Raw genomic sequence first — 14,870 nt, 5'->3', positions numbered from 1 at the left:
CAACTATGCCACTTTGCAAACCAGTAGATGTAATGCAATCAGATTATGAGTGAGACCATTGTGTACATAGCTTTCAATCACATAGCTCTTACTTATTTATAAAAAAAAACTCAAGATGAAGATTATTTCTGAAATTGCCTCCTGTCCCATCTCATCCAGGTCTTAACCGTACTGTTGTGTATTCTCTGGTGGATTCAGTCAGTGGTTTCTTCTCCATCGATCTAATATCTGGGGTGATAATTCTGGAGAAATCTCTGGACAGAGAGAGCCGAGACTCCTATCGTGTTCGAGTCCAGGCCACTGACCAAGCTGGACAACAGGGGGCACTGTCCTCACAGGTAGCTGTGACCCAGATTCAGTTTCAGTTGTGTTTTTGCCATGCTACTCACTATACCCACTAAACCTAACTGCAAGCAGTGTTACTCTAAAAGATACAATCAAAAACTGGCAGAAAATATAAACTGTGCTTGACAATCACTAAAATTCAACACAGTTTTTACAGTCTTCACATTTTCTGTGATGCTATCATACTCATTTTCGTGATAAATTAAATCAGTTACAGTATGATTATTACTAATTAAGTAACTAACATCTATTATTTCTAAAACAAAAACAATATTTTTGTAACTAGACCACTAGACCACGAATAATTTATACCCTGCATATTAAATCACAGATTAGTCATCAGTGGAGTATTCTTTCTATTTCTCTATGTGCTATCTGTATTTTTGTCCATAAAAATGAATATAAGAAAAAACCCATGAATAAATATATGATGTTTACTGATTGGATCAGATAAAGGACCTAGAAGATTTTAATTAAGATAGATCTTTATCAAGTTGTGCAAGTTGGGATTGGATAGTCAGTAAAGGTGACAGTTACAGAGTCAAGAGACCTGGGGAAAACGCCACACATCTGAAATGTAATATTATTTGTAGTGGTGGTTTTAGTGGTAGGTTTGGCAGTGGTTCAAGGAGTTGTAGCAGCATTAGTAGTTGTAGCATTATCTGCAAAACAATGCCAATACAGGCAGCAATATTATTAGCACTAGTGGAATCCCACCTGCAGTAAGTGGGACTGTGTGCTTGCTGCCTGTATACACCAATCAGCCACAACATTACCACCATAAACATTGTAATAATGTTATGGAGGACAAAGGTCAACATGGTCTACAACAAGGTCAAAATTTGAAAATTTTACAAAACTCAATACTTGCACTATAAAGTACAAATCCTACTTCAAATTAAAGAGGTCCACTAAGAAAACATTGTATTTGAAACAATACTGACGTGCAGTAATTGATGACAACCATGGGTCAAGGTCACTGTTGGTGAATATGGAACTGATTTATCAATTTGATGTGCTGACAGGTGGTTAACTCTTAATGACACATTCATTAGTTCATAATGATTTTATGAGTCAGCGTATGTCAGGACAGAGTAGTTTTACTCAGGAGACTGATAAATTTTACTGATCATCTCATTCTGACCTAAACCCACCCAACCCAAATTTAACCATATGTTCAGCTTTACATTTACATTTACATTTAGTCATTTAGCAGACGCTTTTATCCAAAGCGACTTACAAGTGAGGTACAAGGCAGCATACATTTACCCATTTTTTTAATTACCAGACAATTCATATTTAGAAACGTGAGTAGTGTTTGTTATCCTAACTACCATAAGATATAATTTTTAACATCATAATTATCTGTAATCTCTAATATTTAAATAAAATAATGTTTTCTAGATGTGATTTTGGGCTTTTAGCACTGCTGTGCTAGCTAGAAGGTTGCGCCCCGGCCGGTGTGGCCTTTCTGTGCGGAGTTTGCGTGTTCTTGCCGTGCCTGCATGGGTTTCCTCTGGGTTCTCCGGTTTCCTCCCACAGTCCAAAACCATGCGTGTTAAGGTTAAATAGTGACTCTAAAGAAATTGCCCGTGAATGTGAACGGTTGTATCCACAAAAGGGGTTCATGTGCTTTTGCACATGGATGTTATGGTGTAAGTATGATCAGGCAGCGCCATCAGTAAACATAATTCGCAAGCTTTATAACAGAAAAAAAAAAAAAAAAAATCTGTCAAAGACACAAATCAAATCTTTGGCAGGCTGTGGGTCATCTGGTTGAACAACATAATTCTTCAATAATAGCACAAATCTTAAACACACTGTAGCTGTCAAGGAATTTTCTCTTCAGCTTTGGTGAACATGGTCTTTGTTTGATATTTGGTTCAGTAAAGTCTTTAGTATTATTGCCCATTAATATTTCTGGGCCCTATGTCTCTGATGCTGAAACAGAGATCTCAGGAGTAGAAGTAGTGCAGACAAATTAATTGGTAGGAACTCCTGTTCTCAGTCTCTGTCTGTCTCCGTCAGGCCGATTTGACCATTTTGGTACTGGATGTGAATGACAATGCTCCAGTCTTCCAGAGAAGAGACTATGCTGTGACTGTTCCTGAGGATGTAGCCGTGGGAACCGAGGTGCTGCGAGTGTTGGCAACCAGCGCTGACATTGGACCTAACGCTGAGATCACCTACAGGATCCGATCAGGCAACGAGTTAGGCAAGTTCGCCATAGACAGAAACATGGGCTCCATTTCGGTGGCTGATGATTTGGACTTTGAGGTGTGTAAGGATTACTACCTCACAATTGAGGCGTGGGACAGTGGGAACCCCCCTCTTAGCTCTGCTACCATGGTAACCATTGAACTGATGGACGTCAACGACAACGCCCCAGCCTTCAATCAAGACATCTACAATGTTCTGGTCAGCGAGGATGCACCTGTTGGGCAAACAATTACAAGGGTATGTATATTTCATACATTTATGTGTTTAATTTTCTTTAGCTTTTATTTCATTCCGGATGTGTGTTGTCTAGGTATTGGCAGAGGATCTGGACAGCCAGGTAAATGGGAGAATTACATACTCTATCCTGAAAGGTGACCGTAGCAACCACTTCTGGATCGACCCTGTAACCGGGCTGCTCAAAGTCAATAGGCGGCTCGACAGAGAACTAGTAAGGATGCATCTTCTAGTGTAATATGTCATAAATAATCAATAGCAATTTTATGGTTCATGAGCACAGCCAAAACAAAAAATGCCATGTCTGCTCAAGGTCATCACCCAATAAAGTCTCACATTATGCATAACAGTGCCATATTGCCTAATACATACAGATGCTATGGAAGTCTCATTTCATTCTGCACCATCTAGGTATCCAGGTACTCTTTGTCAGTGCAGGCTTTCGACAGTGGCTCCCCTGCCATGTCCTCCACTGTCACCATTAACATCGATATCTCAGACGTTAACGACAACCCTCCCGTCTTTACCCCTCCCAACTCTACGGCTGTCATTCAGGTCTGTTTGTGTGCTTGTGTATTTGCTAATGGTTGTGTGTTTTTGTGCTAGCATCACCTCAACTTCTCTTTCAATTGTTCCAGCTAAATCAAGCTGCCGGCAGCACCCTGCAAAAGCTTTCAGTCAGCGATAAAGACTCACCTAGAAACGGTCCTCCCTTTGAGTTTCGTATCGTGTCAGGAAACGAGGGACGGTTTTTCTCACTGGACCAGTCTGGAACTCTGCGCTCTAACCGTGTGCTTGGTCCTGAAGCCCCAAGAGAGTTCACACTTGAAATCCAGGTTAGAGACTAGTATTTTTTAACCAATATTATCAGGAAAGGTTTGCTGAGAAGTACACTTTGTCTGCATGGGTGCACACAGTCACCATTGGGATCTGCCCATTACTTACAATCACTGTGAGCTGCTAAGTCAAGCCATTAAGAGTTTATACTATAGCTTATACTTTTCTGTTATGCAGACCCTATTAAATCACTATTATGGTGGAATTGAAGGTGTGAATAAAGACAATAATTATTAAATATTGCTCTGTAACATCCTTCCCAGATAACCACTGAACCCACATACAATAACAACTAATTTACTGTAAAGTTTCTGCCCCAAGTCCTTAGTATTTTACTGCACTCTGCCTCATTTTCTTTCATCTGAGTTACTGAGGATAGTGCAGAATTCTCACTGTGACTTTGTTTTTATCTATAGGCAAGTGATTCTGGTAAGCCAAGTCTTACCTCCTCTTCCTGGGTATTCCTGAGGGTCATTGGGAACAGCCAATACAAACCCGTTGTTTCCCCCCTGGAAATCTTCATAGTTATGGTAACAGACACCTTCCAGGGTGGCCCCATCGGCCGGATCTACGCAACTGACCGCGACCCCAGTGACGTTTTGTCTTTCACTCAGAAACCTCAGGCCAAGAGCATGTTTATAATCAGCCGACAGGATGGCAGCATCGTGGCTTTGCCAGGCTTGGAACCTGGAAGGTACACACTACACACACAAACACACACAAATGATAACTTCTGAAAACCACATATTTCATTGTCCTTTCTCAGGTACCAGATGAACGCCACAGTGAGTGATGGGCGTTTTGCTGTGATAGCTGATGTGTCCGTCCAAGTTGAACAAGTGGCAGATTCGCTGCTGCGCAGTGCACTGGTCTTACGTTTTAGCACCCTGTCTCCTGAGGACCTGCTTGGTCGCTACCTGAGCCAGATCAAGCTCATGCTACGTGCACTAGCCGGCTGGAAATGGTCCCCAACACAACAGGATCCCCTTCATATTCTCAGCGTGCAGCCTGTGGTCGGGACGTCTGATGTAGACATGCTTTTGGCCATGGAGAGGCCTGAGACATCAGGCAGCGGACGGATGGGAGCGTTTTACTCCCAGGAAGAGTTATCTGCAAAGCTGGAGGAAGCAGCGGCACAAGGCCAGATCCGAGGTGTCCTGGCTGGGGCAGTGGTGGTGAGCAGCGCGTGCTCCGGGGAGCTGGAGTGTGGGGACAGGGTGTGTGAACAGACACTTGTGATGGAGGATGACTCGCCTGTCACTTACAGCACAGAGAGGGTCAGCTTGGTGTCACCAACGTTTAGTTATAAAGAGACATGCACCTGCCCTGGTGAGCACTGCACTTTGCACTTACACTCGTTCTACTGTAATTGCAGACCACATTGTTAGTCTCCTTGTCGTTTCTTATAAAAGTACATTTCCAGCATTGGTTAATAGTTTATACATTAAAATCTGTGAGATCCTCAAAATATCTGAACGAAGACATAATCATTTTATTTTGATTCATGCGCATCGATAAATTTAAGTCATATTTCTGTATTAAATAAATACTGCAGGTATTATTTTTATTATTATTATTTTTCTATCTGCATTTTTTTCCAACCAGGAGGTACATGCCCCATCCCTGTGGAGCTTTGTGAAGGACAGTCCTGCCCAGCTGACATGCAGTGTGTTCGTTCTGGCCCTACAGCTCCATCTGTCTGCCAGTGTCAGCCTGAAAGACTAGACGAGTGTGCAGGTCGGTTTGGACCTCTGTTTATCTGATTCAGGAGATGAGGGGTTGTTACAAGGAGTTGGTTATGTTTTATTTGTCTTTTAATTAGTTGAAATTAGATTTGAATCCTGCATCTCTATGTTTTGTAAATGTGCAGGCCAAACCTCTTTGAGTTTCTCTGGAAACAGTTACATCAAATACAGAGTGACAGAGGGCAGCCAGAGTGGAGAGATGAGACTCGGCCTGAGGATCAGAACTCTTCAGAGAAGAGGAGTTATTATGTTCACGAGGGTTAACCCCTGTACCATGCTTAAGGTAAACTCATTTGCATCCTAATCCTAAAGCCATGTCCCAAAGTCAATCTGGGTCCGGAAAAAATGTACTGTATATACTTTTATAATTTCCCTTTCTTTCCACAGATTGAAGGGGGGAGACTCTGGTTCCAGCTGGACTGTGACAACACTCTTGGCATTATGGGTATCTCTGGCAGACCAATAAATGATGGCCTCTGGCATGTGGTTGCCTTGGAGCTGACCATGAATTACACTCTCTTGTCACTGGATGACAGCTATGTGGAGCGCCGTCGAGCTGCCAGAGCACCTGTTCACCTTTGGCCTCTGGCTCCAGATTCATCCTTTTTTTTTGGTGCCCAAGTAAGGCCTCCAAATGTGCAAGGCGAGAGGCCAAGCCCAGGGCCAGGGAGAATCCAGATGGGCCCAGGACTCGGGGACCATGGAGTGAGGGGCTCACCCAGAGCCCAAGACGGCTTCCAGGGCTGCCTGGGCTCACTGATGCTAAACGGTAACGAGCTGCCACTCCAGAATAAGAGGAGCCGTTACGCTGAAATAGCCGGGCTGAGCGAGGTCAAGTTGGGGTGCGTACTTTATCCTGATCCTTGTGTCAGTCAGCCATGCCTCAACGGAGCCATCTGTAGCAGCCTGCCTTCTGGAGGTCTGTGTAGATGTGTGTTATTCATTGTGTTGTGTATAAATTATTCAAAACTGTTGATATATGGAGCAAATTCACTGTGTGTTATAGTTTGTTTAAATTTATGCTTTTTCATTTTTTAATGTGATGGGAATAGGTTTTTGCCATAGTGACAACAGACTTCTGTTTCTTTGGCATTTCAATGTTATTCTTAAATCACAAGATGTTAACATGATTTACTTCTAATATAGTGAATTGATAATTGTGATTATACATATTCTGAATCCTTTTGAATCAGGCTTCATGTGCAGTTGCAGCGCTGGCTTCACTGGGGGGCGCTGTGAAGTTGAAATGACATTCTGCATGCCAAACCCATGCCAGAACGGAGGGGACTGCAGTCCCATAGGCAGTGCTTTCCTGTGTGGCTGTCCTCCAGGACTCGGGGGACTTATGTAAGATAAAAATATCTTGCAATCACACACTTTTATGCCTTAATTACAGTAAAAAACTGTAAATAAATGGTGTGCACTACTTACACAGTATACACACACAATGACACTGATGGATACTTTAACATCTGCATGTCACCTCTCATACGCATTGAAACATGAAAGAATGTGTGTAGGATTTGTCAAGCACACACACACACACACACACACACACACACACACACACACACACACACAAACAAGCATTAAACCCCAACACTGAATGTTTTAGCTGTTATTGTGTCATAATTGGTGTCTCTAATTTAATTCAGTATACTGTAATTTCAGCTGAAAAGCCTGTAATCATTCACTAGCTGCCTTAATTACAGCTCAGTGATTGCCTTTGTAATAACCTCTGCTCATGTGGTTGTTAAGTGGAGCTACCACTAGAGAGCAGCTTTCCTCTCAATGAGGGACAAGTCTCTACTTGTGTTTTGGACAATATGAAGTTGGAAATAAAGTAAATGTAGCTGGATAATAAGACAAACACTAAACTATTCAAATCATTATCAGTTAACGACAAAAACAACTAAACTAAATAGTAAATTCCACCATAAGCAAACAGATGTAAGGGGTTGGTTTTAAGTTTGGACCCAATAATGCGCCAGACACAACTACTCAGTCTAAGAAGGTTATTAAAAGATATTTGGCAAAAGCAGGATGGGATGTAATAGGTCCCCCGACCCACTAGGTGGTAATGTACTCCAGACTATGAGAGAGAACAGATGGATGAGTATTTCAGCACTGACTTTTGGGAAATTGAGTATAGCACGAACGAGACTACACTACTGAGTGGGGAGGAGAGTTGAGTCTGGAGGGGGGTGGGGGGGTGGGGGGTGGTGCTTACGGGGAATAGTGGAATATGGTCCTGGCAGTAGAGGTAGATATTTAGATGCAGCGAGGATGAGTGATTTGATGAGAAGGTAGGAAACGGTGGGAGGGGGTCTGCTGGGAAAGATGTAGTGGTCTGCATCTGTAAGACAGAGTCAAGCCTGGTAATGAATGTGGGGAGCGTAGCCGTGGTGAATCTCCAATTCCTGACGTGAAAAAAAAAATTATACATTTTAATTGGAAGGTTTAATGAAAATGAGAATTTCTCCTTCAAAGCTGAACAATGAAGTTGCATGAAATACAACACAAATTGCTAATTGCATGTAGTATGTTAATTAATGTAAACAGTATTCATTGTTAAAAATGAATGAGCAGAAATCAGTTGCGGCCTCATAGCTAGAAGGCCGTTGGTTCGCGTCCCGGCCGACTGTGGCCTTTCCTTTGTGACGTTTATATGTCTTCCCTGTGCCTGCTTGGGTTTTCTCCAGGAAATCCTCCCATAGTCCAAAGAAATGCATGTTAGGTCAACTGGTGACTCTAAATTGCCCATAGGTGTGTGGCTGGATAGTTATACAAGGAGGCCTCCTGCAAAACTAGAAGAAAAAAAAAAGCTTTTTCTTCTTATGGCAGAGGAGACAAAGTATTTAGAAAATCCCATCTAGGAAAAAATGAAAAGAAAGATAACATGTATTTCTATCTCCCGCACAGCAGGGCACCATGTTTGAAATGACAAGCTATTGTAAGAAGAGCAAGTGGAGTAAAATTGCATTTTTGACATTTTGTTGGAATTTAAGTGTTTATTTAGGACTAAGAGTTGTTTTTGTGTGTGTGTGTGTGTGTGTGTGTGTGTGTGTGTGTGTTTTACTCCAGACATTTCTTTAAATCAGAACCACATAAATGAGGATAACAGAGCATCCATGAAGAATAACGCTCTGAAAAAAAAGGGGGGCCTCCAAACTATTTATTTTCTTTCTCTCTTCTTTTTGACTCAAAGTCAAGCTTTCATCTTTTATTGCTCTCTTTGATACAAATTATCTTTACCACACCATGCATAGCAATGTTTTTTTTTCCTTTTGTCTGTGCTCCTGCAGATGTGACCAGGATGTAAATGAGTGTGACCAGGAGAAGTGCAGGAATGGTGGAGAGTGTGTTAACACATTTGGGTCTTTCTACTGTAACTGCTCGGAGGGGTACGAGGGTCAGTTTTGTAATGACCAGACACCTAGTGATCCTGGGGATGCCACTCAGGTATGGTATGAACAGAGAGTGAAAATCTACACATTATACTCTGTGTGACGGTGCTAGCTTTTTGGATTGCTGGCTGGGCATTCAGTTTGCTCCTAATTGGACTTGGCATGCTGTGCAAAGCTGTTGAGAATTTTGAGTGTGGACTGTCCGCCCATGGAAGGTTTTTTAACCCAGCTCTGTAGCTTTGTCTCCACTGCAAGATGAATGAAAGTGTGGTAATGGGTGAATCACACTTTCCATTTGAAGTCGTTACGCTCTTGAATTTCGGCATTCTGTCTATACCTTATATTGAGACTCAGTTAATGGTGCACATTGTAAGAAGGAAGGTGCTTTCAGTATATATCTAGAAGAGCGTAATTAACAGAGCAGTAACCTTAGATGACAAAATCTATTAAGCTGCTTTCACTACAAGTGAATATGTTAGCTTTGTTGTTTTTAAGGACGTTTGAGGTTATCTGTATCTCGAGGGTAAAGCTAAATAACAGTTCCCTTGTTTTAGTGGCACTTGCTCATTACATATCCTATTAAAACAGGAGTCTGTGGAATTAATCATTTCCTTCACACGTCAACACCAGAAATGTTGTCATTGTGTCTTTGTACTAGTGAGTTGATGAGTTAGAAGTTTAGCTTTAAACGAAACCATAATTTTACGAAGGCAAAATGTCAGTGAAAGTGATGTCATTGATCTAAAGGTGTTAATCTGAATTTTGAGAAAAAAAGCATAATGAAGCAGGTGCAGACTTTTCTCCTTGATACAGTATGTTGTGTCTTTTCACGTTGGCCAGGCGGAGCCCCTGTCGTACATCGGACCAGGAGAGATCATTGGCATTGGAGTCCTTGCTTTTGTCATCATTCTCCTCCTCCTACTATTCATCGCTTTTAGGAAAAAAATCAAATTCAGGAAAGACTCAGGCCTGGGCTCAGGGACTCCGGCTGTGATGGGGGTCTCATCTATTTCTACAGAAAGCAGCTATATGTTGCACAAGACTGGCATGGGTGCAGAGGGCATTGAGTTTAAAGCTGTGCGTTTATCAGGTTCGCCTGGGGCCACAAGCACCTATGGTGAAGTGGGGGGCAGCACTGGAGGCCCTCCACAGGTCATGGTGCGTCCAACTACTCACGCTCCTCTACCAGAAGGACTCAGCAACCAGGCCCTGAGGAACGGAGATGGTGACAAGGCGACTTCCAGTGAGGTCAGTCATATATGTAAATCTGTTTTTTTCAGTTTCATAGTATCTCACATAACCAGCACCTCACATGACTGGAAGACTTTGCAACTGTATATAGAAATAATAAAATAGGTTTGATTGATTTTATGATGCTATAATAATGAAACTCCTAGCAATACAAATGTATCACTTGTTACATCATCAACATTTATTTTTATATGTTCTAGCTCCTTATTTTTGCTCCTTGTTCTTCTATAATTTAGTGGTATTACTTTTATGTTTTCAAGGAAGCTAGGATATTACTACCTATATTACTCATTTCCTTATAAACAGCAAAGGGGCACTTGAGGAAGACTTCAGAGTGCTTTTATGGCAGTGAGTGATAATGAGTTTTCTTTTTTAGGGTGAAATATGGCGGAAATAACATAAAGCTCCCCGACTGTATTTTTGAACGGGTGAACAGCACAATATGGATATATCTTTGAAAATGGGTCACAAATGTATACTTCAGTTTTTAAAGTGGGCTAAGCAGTATCCTAACACAGCTACTTTACTCAGAAAGAAACTGATTTGTTATTTGTTGAGGACTATTTTCAGCTATGGGTTTGTTACACTAGCAAGAATTTACAAGGGAATTTGTGACGCGTGTGGCAACAGTGGCTCTGTTTATTAGAATGAACATCTTACCCAGTTCAGTGGCCTGTTTATAAGTAGTTTTTAACAACAATGGAGCTTTACGGAACAGAGGACTAAGCACTATTCGTGTTGACTGCCTATAAAATTCTTGCAACTCTTGGTCTTTTCATTTGGCAAAAATAATTAAAGTATGGGAGTTGTTTTGCATATTAACGCATTCCTTTTTTTTTTTTTTTTTTTTTTAATTGCATCTGCAGTTTAGCAGCTTCCTCTCAGAAATGTCCAACGTTCGTGGTGTGGCCAGTAGGAGGGGTATCGCCGTGTGCAGCGTGGCACCCAATCTCCCTTCAACATCAGCTCGCCGCTCAGACCACAGCCCAGCCCACAAAGTGTCCTGGGAGGGTGAGGAGCGGAGGGAGGAAGGGCTGGAGATGGTGAGAGATGAGAGAGAGGAGGAATGGGGGCAGAGAGCTTTTGAGTTGGAGAGAACACAGAGACAGAACAGTCCACAGGGTAAGGCTGCGACCGTGTGCAAGCACATAGACACACACTTTGTAACGTCTGATAAAAATGGTGCATAGTACACAGGCCACGAACTCGTTGTGTTACACTCATACCATCAACTCAACTGAGAGAGTTTATTTCACACTGATCTATGCCTTTTGATCACACGCACATCAAAGAAAATTCCCAAGAGTAAGCAGGAGTGGTTAAGAAGTATGATTTTTATTTTGCTATGAAGTTTTACTATTTACTTCTTGGGCTTCATAAACGATGATATGATACAATTTACTTTTCTGTTAGACTGCCAAATACAACAATTACCTTCAATCAAGACACTCTCTTACATCTCCTGTGCACTTCTGTTTGAATGGTCAGGGTAATCAGCCAGAACTGATGTCCTATGTTCCTGTCCTACTTTTTCTCATAAAAGTTAAGTTAAAATCAAAGTAGCTGGAAAACTTCCACTTGAAGAAAGACAACTTTTCTGTCGAGTCTTTCACTGTTTTCTTCATATGTACCTGTCAAGACTCTGATTAAACTGAGAAACACCTATTTAAAGGCTAAAACAAATACACATTTGAGCAGACAAAAGCCGGTCAGCCGGTTGACATGATAGACAATCTGACAGAGAGCAGGTGAAAGTGAAGCGTCGTATATGTATGTGTGTAAACTGCTAGGGAAATGTGGTACAGGTGAGCAGGTAGGCGGGGGAAAGTCTGGGGTTGCTGAAGGGCAGTTAAGAGTGGTGGGACCTGAAATGACAAGAGGGTTTGTGGATATGGCAAAGGCAGGCAGAGAATGAATAAATATTAAATGAACTGTGGAGGTAGCTTTTGTCAAATGGGAGGACAACAACCTACGGGGCAGCAGTAAGGAACGTTTGTCAGATAATTCAACTTCAGACTGTTATTTAGCCGCCAACACTGTCGGCAACGAGAGTGAAGTTCGTTTTTTCTATGTCAAAGTATTACGTTGCATCTCTTGGCTAAGGTAGACGTCACATATTTCGATTCTCTGTCTAACCTGTTGTGTGAATAATACAGCCTGCAGTGGGAACTTTCAGCCTGTTAATTATTGATTCCTTCCTGTTGGAACGGGAAATAGCTTATTTTATTTTTTTGCTCCCCTGCTGAGTGTATACACAAAAAAAAAAAAAGCTTCTATTAATAGAGCTCCTCACTTTACAGTCCATTAATTAATACGTGACGATGCCTCGTAGTTAACTAATATCATGATTATAGTGTTGATGACTCCAGTATTAATTGCCAGTTTAATGAATTAGACTGAAACTGTTTAGGTATTTGCTTACACTACAGCAACCACACACATGTACAGTAATGAATATTGCAATAGATGGGCACATGTCAATATGTGAGATACTAACAAGGGAACTTAATGGTTGTTTTTTCTGGCACTTCCTCCTGCATGAATAAATAAAATGTAATGAATCATTAAATACCTTAAAACTACTTAATCAACAAATCAGATCCCATATTACTCCATTTTTGGCAGAAAAGGTATATGGATCTACATGGTGCTTTGCAAATGTAGTTTTAATCATGATTTAATGACTCTGTAAACTTCACAGGGACAGTGACAACAGCTCCTTTATTGCAGAGGGATTAAACCCTCTTAGTGGAGACCATTTGGATTCAAAATCTGTAACTATTATGAAACCAATTACAATGCAAATTATAGAAAGCAATTTGCGAGGATTTTTCGGTTGCAGTTGGCACTTTGAATTAGATCTATGCTGGGCTTAGTCATAAGTATTTCCAGTCAAAATTTAGTAAAGTGGTCTTAATTGGAAAATTGGACATAATAGGTAAATAGAGACCAAACCAGAGGTTTTTTTTTTTTATTAATAATTACAATGTTTTAATATTTTATTCAGTTAAATCTAAAAAATGTTAAGTGAAGTATTAACCTTTTATAAGAAGTGTCAAATGAGTTAACTCATATGCTCCTAAGATTTTTTTTAGATAGTACTTATAATTGGAAAGTGTTTGGATTTAAAAGTTGCTGGCACAAAAACAAAAAACTGTGTGAAAAAATAAAAAAGGAAAACATTTTTAAAAGTTTACTTTTTCCCTAACATGATTATGTTGAGAAGTGTCCCATCCCCTGCATACTGAAATAGACCAGTGACTGCCTTTCCTATTTAATTTGATTGATGGTGCTGCTTTACTATTCACATTCCCACTAGAGTGTTTTACTTGTTCCATATATGCAGTGGACTATGACCACATACCTCGGGCGTAGGTTGCTTAAGATGTTGCCGAGACATTCTGACCCTGAGGCTTGTGTTACAAGATGTCCATGCCACGACTGCTTCCCTGACATCCAGAGTAAAGCACAATTTTAAAACAAGGAAATGTTAGAAGGTTAAACAGACAAGTTTTACAAAGACATGCTGTGTCCAGTTTGGAGAAATGAGCCATAATCACAAAACCTCCTAAAGTAGCAATTCATTATTTTATGTGTTTTATTTATTTATTAACAAAAACGGGTCATTTAATATAGTTTGTTATGTTTATGTTTGGTACCGAAACCTTTATAAATAAATGCAGTCAAAAGTAAGCAGTCTAAAAACATTAATACATACATATTAACATATTTAAATACATATTTTTACAAGTTTTAATTGGGGAGTGGGGATTTAAATTAGGACATGTCTGATAAAGGAATCCTGAGAATTCAATGCCAGTGAACAAGAGATCAATTTCACAAATTGATGCTGGTACTTAGCAGATGACGGATTGTAAACTGCTTCTTATCCTACTCTTTCTGCTTCCTTAGCTTTGCCAAACGTTTCTTTTTATCATGTCAGCAAAGCTGCCATTTCTGATCTCTAAGCAGTTTTATATTCCAAATAGAATTGTTTTTAGAGCCAATACCAATGATTTACACTCGGTTGGTCTCATATAACTTGTTCCCAATTTGAAGAGTTTTGTGAAACCAGGCGTTTTATTTCTGTTAGATTAAAGGACCTGGAGAGGTGTGCATCTCGCTTGGTTTAACAGACAGCAATGTGCATTTAATTTAAGTCATTTTGACACAAACGTACACGCCCATCTGGCAGTTTTTTTTTTTTAATCACTCAGAATTGCTACTGAGTGATTTATACAATACTACCCTTGAAAGAGCAGTTTCTGGGATCACATTTGCTAGTAAGCACCTGTTTGTTTGAAAACCATATAAAGACTGTGGAGCCACTGTGGCACAGGAAGATAGAGCGTTTGTCCACCAATGTTGGTTCAATCCCCGGCTCCAACTGTCACATGTGGCCTTGAGCAAGTGTCCTTGAGCAAGACACTGAACCCCCACTTAGTTCTTCCCGGTGAGTGTTGGCCGGCCGCATTGCAGCTCTCCCACCAGTGTATGAGTGTGTGTGTGATTGTGAGTGCGAATTGGTGAATAAAAAGCAGTGTAAAGCGCTTTGAGTGCCAATAGGTAGTAAAGTGCTATATAAGTGAAGACCATTTACCATTTATTTGGGGGATAAGGCCAGCTGGACACCTTAAGCCTGGCTGCTTTCTTTGAATTTTGTTTACAAAATGTTGGTGAATATAAATATGAGCTTTGTACGCAGCCTGACCAGATCAACTTTTCAAGACTTTCATGTGATTGGTTATATTTTTAGGCTTGTGTTTCACATCTGCTGCACTGAACAAGTACCTCTGGTGACTTCACCCTCCATGACTCCTCCAGCTGGTGC

General features: G+C 40.8%; 1 protein-coding gene across 1 annotated transcript in view; it reads left to right on the top strand.

The window, feature by feature from the left end:
• The window catches only part of LOC137108145 (protocadherin Fat 3), a 62,150-nt gene that overhangs the window by 35,772 nt on the left and 11,508 nt on the right, over nt 1–14,870 (top strand). Inside the window, exons 33-46 of the mRNA XM_067492483.1 lie at nt 160–338; nt 2,374–2,802; nt 2,876–3,013; nt 3,211–3,354; nt 3,438–3,635; nt 4,053–4,330; nt 4,403–4,965; nt 5,242–5,373; nt 5,507–5,664; nt 5,769–6,300; nt 6,575–6,728; nt 8,687–8,843; nt 9,629–10,036; nt 10,906–11,161. Of these exons, the coding sequence (XP_067348584.1) occupies nt 160–338; nt 2,374–2,802; nt 2,876–3,013; nt 3,211–3,354; nt 3,438–3,635; nt 4,053–4,330; nt 4,403–4,965; nt 5,242–5,373; nt 5,507–5,664; nt 5,769–6,300; nt 6,575–6,728; nt 8,687–8,843; nt 9,629–10,036; nt 10,906–11,161 (3,726 nt within the window). The remainder of the gene's footprint in view (nt 1–159; nt 339–2,373; nt 2,803–2,875; nt 3,014–3,210; nt 3,355–3,437; nt 3,636–4,052; nt 4,331–4,402; nt 4,966–5,241; nt 5,374–5,506; nt 5,665–5,768; nt 6,301–6,574; nt 6,729–8,686; nt 8,844–9,628; nt 10,037–10,905; nt 11,162–14,870) is intronic.

This window comes from Channa argus, chromosome 22 (genome assembly GCF_033026475.1).
Source record: "Channa argus isolate prfri chromosome 22, Channa argus male v1.0, whole genome shotgun sequence".
Lineage (NCBI taxonomy): Eukaryota > Metazoa > Chordata > Actinopteri > Anabantiformes > Channidae > Channa > Channa argus.
This window is presented reverse-complemented; position numbering and strand designations above follow the sequence as displayed.